General features: G+C 43.0%; 1 protein-coding gene across 1 annotated transcript in view; it reads left to right on the forward strand.

Moving 5' to 3' along the window:
• Positions 1 to 509: 509 nt before the first annotated feature.
• The window catches only part of LOC108977437, a 15,601-nt gene continuing 8,770 nt past the window's right edge, over positions 510 to 7,340 (forward strand). Inside the window, exon 1 of the mRNA XM_018947120.1 lies at positions 510 to 737. Coding sequence (XP_018802665.1) covers positions 534 to 737 — 204 coding nt within the window. The 5' untranslated portion in view covers positions 510 to 533. The remainder of the gene's footprint in view (positions 738 to 7,340) is intronic.

Genomic DNA, 7,340 nt, shown 5'->3' on the forward strand with positions numbered 1-7,340 from the left:
GATGTTATTTGTTTATACTTTTCTTTTGTTATGCTAGTTACTTAATACATTTTGAAATAATATTTATTATCTTTCTTTAACAAATTGGCTTTGGCATCGGCCCATTCTTTGTCAACTGGTCGATAAATCGGCATCGCGAGACTATAAAATATTTGGTTTTACGTAAACTTAGCCATTCATTACTTGTTTTAATCTTAATACAACGGTTTCAAAAAATAAAAGATTTTTTTGTTTGGATAAACAATTTAAAGAATGTAGGGGCCTGCTTATTTCTAAAAGTATGTAAATTGGAGCGTGGCGATTTTTTGCCATAAAGTCGCGTATGCGGAAAAAGTTCTACGGATCGTTGTGAACACCTTTGTCTAAGAAACTATGGGTATAAAACTGGTTTCGAGCTAGCCATTTTTAAGGATGAGTGATCCATTTCCACTCTTAACCGCTTACCATTATCTATTTAACGTAATAAAAGTTTTAATGCATTTTGTATAAAAAACTTTCTATTGTAATTTGGATAGGCTTGGAATAACAAAAAAATGACTCTTGGTGAAAAACATAATGGAAACGTATCGTACCTGACAAAGAATCGAGATATCAACCTAGCACAAACCATTGATATACAACAACAGAACAATCAACAGCAAACAGATACAATGGCATCGGCTACAGCAAACGAGAAGAATAGTGTTATAAATAAACATGCAGCAGCTTCAGGCGTTGTAACAATCTTTTCAAAACAGGTTAGTAATTTTAAAATTTATTTTATATTTATAAATTAATATAATTTTGTGTTTAATTTTATGTACGTTGGCAAATTTTATTAAAAAGCAAAAAAACAATATATACATATCCATGGCGAACGTGCTTGGTAGTCTGAAATTGGCCACAAGAGAGTCCTGTGCAAAATGGCTCTCCGAGTTTTTTTACCAATATATATATAATAGAGTATTATTTTGGATAATAATCGAAACTGTTGTTTCATCTAAAAATTAAGAGTTTTTTTATTAATTGATGTCTATTTATATTATTTACATTTTTCTTTACCTAAAAATTAAGAGAAACAATATTTAATGTCAATTATTCCTCTATTTTATTTAAAGAGCATGTGCTTCTATCGTCTGCTCCTTTGCGTGCTTAATCTATCTTAATTATAATTTTCGCTTATACATGTAGTGACCTCTATCGATTATATCTCAAGTCTAGTTTTATAATATACCTAGTGACATCTACTGTTAGTATGGAAAGAGTATCCTTTTCATTACATCTCCCCCCCTGACTGCTAGTAGTTTTGATATATGGAATACAATTGATTCCGCTTTTTAATTTCCTGTACTTATTTTAATGATACATTTTGATATTTTCTCAAGTATTGCAAAAGGACTGCTTCTGATTTCGCTTAATTTCTTTCCATTCAGTTTGTTACCGTTTTCTACAAATACTTTTTTCCGATCTTAAATTCATACTCGACTCTTGATTTATCTAACAATTTCTTATTATAATTGTGGGACCTTTGACTATTTGTAAACGTGATTTCTCTATCATGTTTTAGGTCTTTATGTTCTTTATCCAGCTCTTTTGGCAGAATTTTAGTATAATATGGGTTCGAGGAACGGCAGATCCTCTTCCCCGCCATCCATCGTACTGCTATCAATTGGACCTACTAACCCGTCGAGGAGCTCCTGCGTGGAGGGTAGCTCTGCCGTCTGACCGCAGCGGCAGACATCGGGGACGCCGGTGGTCGCCTTTGGCACTGCTTGCTCAGTCCTGCTTCCTCAGAGCTTCCCCGACACCTCGACCACCTGCATTTCTGCTACGTCCATGGCTGCCTCTTCTAGAGAGTTGCAGGCGTTTCACATCCCTTGCTCCCGATGGCTGCGGGCCTGTGGGCCCGCATGACCACCGTGCTGAACCTGTAGTACAGGCAGAAGCTCGCTGCCTGGACGTACAAGTACAATTTCCAACCTTTCATCTCTCCAATCTCCTCCATTCCGCCCTCTGCGCACAAAGGACATCGCCCTTCCAGCCTCCCAGCCTCCCAGCCATGGAGCGTATTCCCTCAGCCAGTTGGCGGACGTCTCATCCATGCAGGCCACTTGCAGCATACCTCTTCCAAACTCCACTCCCAGGAAGGACGCCGCGTAGTCCTCTCCTCTGAACACCTCCTCCATGAGGAGGTCCTGGAGCACGGTGAGCTCGTCCGGTTTCAACGACTCCGCCGGGTAGTTAAAAGGCAGTACAGCCATGCGGATGCCTTTAAGAGCGTCCGCATATCTACGCCGCCACTGCTCCACTCGGTGGGGAGCCGGCCCAGATGGTTGGCCTCCGGCTGCTTTTGGATTGTTGCCCCTTAGTTTTTTGGAGCTTTTCCGCTTTGCGGCTTGGGCATACGTGTCCGCGGGCAGTGCCTTGCTATCGCCATCCTTCGTCGGGGATGCGTTGCTCCCTTTGCCTTTGTTCCTAGCTAGAGCCTTCGCCACCTCCGGAGTCTTCCCATCACAGAGGTACCACTTCATGATGTAACCGCTCATTCCCTTCCTGCGTGGATCGTCACACCCACCGGGTTGACCAGCTTCTGGGAGGGGGCGTTGCTCACCTCTTCTGCGCCTTCTCCTTCTTCTCTACGAACACCCTCAGACTCTGCCCGATGTGACTGATCTGAGTCCTACCCACTGCCCCTTCCGGCGCAAATCTTGGCGGAGCTCGTTGCTGCCAGCGGCACCAGGCGTTTTCGTCAGGTGAGCGCCGCTACAAGAGGGCACGTCGTCATCATCCTCCCTGGGGTGCTCCTCAAACAGCTACGCTCCTCTGGCGAAAGAGCGTCAAGGAAGCTAAACTTCCGCCTAGCTCCTTGACCCCCCTTGCCTGCCGCTGCACCGATATCCCTTCCGTTGTCCGAGTCCGTTTTCTTTTGTTGTTGCCTTTGTTCCACGTTGTCCGAATTTTAGTTATTGTTTGATTTTATAGTGCTCATCTTGTTCTTACGACCCTTGGCTCAACAAGGTGAGCTGATAGGTCTATTATTTTAATGGGGAACTAGGAGGTCCGGCACGCCAGAGCCCCTTGACGCGGTGAGCCCCCAGTTACTCCCCAATTCGACCTGGTGTTAGGGAGCCTCCGTTTAAGTACAGCCGAATTTACCTCCTGGTTGCAAATCATCCAATGGGCACGGAAGTCGCATAACACCCTGGATTAGAAGGTGGTAGCTCTTGGTTAGCGCATGCATGCGGCGCCCGACATCCCGCATGGGCAGTGCTTCTCAGCATCATCCACGCAGGTTGGGGGACTCCGAGTATGCCTTGCGCCTAAGCTCCTGCACCGCACCTTGCCGCGGCATACCATTCGCAGAGGCAGAGAGTAAGTAAAACAAATTTTAGTTTTATATTGGAATTAGAGTTTTTTTTAATTACAGTACAAAAACTTAACTTGTTCTTTAAACTACGTACTATTAAATATTTTAATAGGTACTGAAATTAAATGGCACATATTACAATCGCGGTCTTCTGAATATATAAAACTACAGTATATCTGGTTTTAAACATTAGTGATTTAGTAAAAAGAAGCAATTATAAAATCAAATTTCCATCACATAAGTTTTCGCAGTCCTGGCAATAAAGTCTGCATGTTGCAAATTTTTTACAAATTTTTCAAATATATTTCTGATCGGGGCTAATCGTTCTATCTCTATTCTCTCATTTCGGTTATCAGGGCTGTCAAATCCAAACATTTGAAGTAAGAAAACCAATCTGTTTTTACACATTGTGTGTGTTTTGTGAAAAAACAAGCTAAATAGTGCCATCATTTCTACCGGCGTTGTTTTTAAATTTTGTTGGTCGTTAGTAGATTGCAAACGAATTTTATCATTCGTATAATTCAGATAGATGAGATCTTTCTGGTACTCCTGTTTTCACGTCGTAACTAGCAGATAATTGGTCATCAATCTTGACTTGAAATTGTCAATCTGATAAGTAGGAACTGATTCACTTCAAGGCGTTACCAAGTATGCCGATCAAGTTTAACTTCTTAAGGAAGATGGTATGAATAACTCTGTCGGTTTTAGTTACAATATGCCCATTATTCATTGCATTGAATACATAGTTATTATATGTTGATAAATCCATGTTTATTAGTATTGATGTCTGTTACTAACACACTCATCTGGGGTAAGACCATCTTTTCAAAAGGTTTTGCTAGCGTTAACTGAATTCATATAGGTGTGTAATTCGATACCTTAGATTTAGGTCTGTCATTGTGGATTAGGCTAACATAGGAGAATTTCCACTCAGTGGAAAGCTCTTAATAAAGATGCTGGAAATGCCGTCTGGCCCAGCACTTTTCTTAGGGTTTATTGACTTCATTGTTTTATGAACATTGTTAACGGTGATCCCCGGTTAGTGTGAAATCTGGACGATGTACTACTGGTGAATAAGTTATTTTGAAGAAAGAAGCAAATAAGTTAAATACATTTTATATATCGAATTTATCGAGTCCAACCGTTTTAATTTTTTCCTCAGGTAAGATAGCTGGATGAATGGAGTTATGTGTCGAAGTTCACGCAAGTGAGGAAAGTTCTCTGATCGCCATTCACTTGGGAATGGCCAGAAACGATTCTTTTACATATGGCTGAAGCAGCTCACGACTTCCGGTCTTTGTCCAAGTGTTGGCTCTAGGTTGCTTAAGAACATCCGTTTGAACGCGAGCTAAAGTGAGAATGCGGAACATAACCCCCGCAGGGTTGTGCGCTGGGGTTGGGACCGGCCACGTAAAAAAACCCACCCAATGAAAAAGAACACAAGCCTTATTGATGTCCTCGTTACAGTGAAGGCTGACGTCACCGGCGTCCAAGAAATGCGATGGACGSGACAAGGACAGAGACGAGTAGGTCCTTGGGGCATTTACTACAGTGGCCATATAAAGGAGCGCAAGTTTGGTGTGGGATTCGTGGTGGGAGAGAGACTCCGGCGCGAAGTACTATCATTCACTTCGGTGAATGAACGTCTAGCCACAATCCGCATCAATGCGAGGTTCTTCAACATTCGCTGATTTGCGCCCACGCCTCGACGGAAGAGAAGGACTTTGTGACCAAAGATGCCTTCTATGAGCGCTTGGAGAGCACTTATGAGAGCTGCGACTTTAACGCCAGGGTGGGCAAAGAAGGTATCTTTGTCCCTACGGTCGGTAAATTCATCCTCCACAAAAATGGTTATCTGTAGTACTAGCTTAAAGCACAAGACAATTCATCAAGCTACCCTGCTGTCTCCGGATCGAAAAAGCCACCAACCAGTTTGATCATGTTGTTATAGACGGAAGACACGTCTCCAATGTTTTAGATGTGCGTGCGCTCCGAGGTCCTAACATCGACTCAGACCACTATCTTGTTGCAGCTAAGATTCGCACTCGCCTCCGTGCAGCAAAAAACGCACGCCATCAAACGCAAGAAAGGTTCGATGTCGAGGAGCTACAATCACAACAGACAGCCGAACGATTTTCTACTCGGCTTGCACTCCTGCTCTCTGAGAGCACTCGTCAACAACTCGGTATAAGGGAACTGTGGAACGGCATTTCAAACTCCTTACGTACAGCTGCAACCGAAACCATTGGTTTTCGGGAAGCGCAAAAGAACACCTGGTACGAGTAGTGTGGTGTCGTAGCCGAAAGAAAACGGGCTACAAAAGTATTCGGAAAATTAATTTCAAGTCTGTCTACCTCACAACGCAACGTTACTATCGACCACAACACGTGCGGGATTGAATAGATACCGAGAGTTGAAGAGGGAACGAGAGTCTTTTGCAGACAGAAAAAGAAAGAGACCGAAACGCGTGAGTATGAGGAGCTTGACAAAGGTGTAATGCTCAAAAATTCTACGAAAAAAAAACGGCGGCTAACAAAAGGTTCCAAGACGGGAGCATACTTTTGTAGAACCCCCAGAGGTGATCTAGTCACCGATGCCCGGATCATACTAAAATTATGGAGGGTACACTTCTCCAACCTGCACTAAAAGTGCAACGCCATTAGAAAGTGAAAGAACAAAAAAGCGGCGGGGCCAATGTATTGCCTGCCGAACTTATCAAACACGGCGGCGAAGAACTGAAAAGCAGCATGCATCAGCTTCTTTGTAAAATATGGTCGGACGAAAGCATGCCCAACGATTGGAATTTAAATGTGCTCTGCCCAATCCACAAAAAGAGAGACCCCATAATATCCGCCAACTACCGTGCTATAAGGCTCTATCGAGCGTATTGTGTGAAAGATTAAAGCCCACCAAAAGTTCTCTCGGGAAGGACGCCTCCGATCTGTTTGATACCAAATGAGGTCTCAAGCAAGGCGACTCTTCTTCAATCTGCTGCTGAAAAAAAATCATTCGAGCTCCAGAACTTAATAGAGTAGGTACAGTCTCTTATGAGAGTGTACAGCTGCTGGAGTATGCTGATGATATTGATATCATCGGCCCTAACACCCGTTAGTACTGCTTTCTCCAGACTCGTCCTGGAAGTCTAACGCAGGACAACTCTTGCCAACAGGTGTTAATTCGGACAGAGCAGGCAATTGAGGAACAAAGTTCTCTCTCGACGAACGAAAACCAAACTCCATAAGTCACTCATTATTCCCGTCCTGCTATATGGTGCAGAGGCTTGAACGATGACAACAACTGATGAGTCGACGTTGCGAGTTTTCGAGAGAGAGGTCCTACGAATGTTTTATGGTCCTTTGCGCGTTGGCCACGGCGACTATCGAATATCGAATAAAGATTGACATAGTTCAGCGAATTAAAAGACAGAGGCTACGCATGGCATGTTTTCGAATGGAGGAAAACACTCCAACTTTGAAAGTATTGGACGCAGTACCCGCCGAGGGAATCAGAGGAATAGGAAGGCCTCCACTCTTGGCTTGGAATATCCAATTGGCGGTACATAGCGAAAAGAAAAACGACTGAGACGCTGTTGTTAACTCGACTATATACTCGTAAGCTGTGTAAAGAACAAGAAGATAGCTGGTGGAGATGGAAGCTCATACTTTATATGCAGACTGTGGTGGCAGATAGACACATCCTATAATTAGATCAAACTTATTGCACGTCATCTTGATGAATATTTGCTCTAAACTATTGTTTAAGCTCAACTTGAGGGCGTTTTATCGTAATAAAGATTTGAATTTTGTTGAATTTCTATCTTTCCTGAAAATTAAATAAGAGTTATTTATAGTTTATTACCCAGGATATCAGAATGGAGACAGGACTCGGTGATACAATATTTAGTTGTTGTTGTTGTTGTAACGATTATCAGTCCCCGTTGGGATGGTGAGGGTTATCAGTGTTGTCGTCGATGTCATCTAACGGGAGGCCCAGG

This window comes from Bactrocera latifrons, unplaced genomic scaffold (assembly GCF_001853355.1).
Source record: "Bactrocera latifrons isolate USDA-ARS-PBARC rearing strain unplaced genomic scaffold, ASM185335v1 scaffold_895, whole genome shotgun sequence".
NCBI classification, from domain to species: Eukaryota; Metazoa; Arthropoda; class Insecta; order Diptera; family Tephritidae; genus Bactrocera; species Bactrocera latifrons.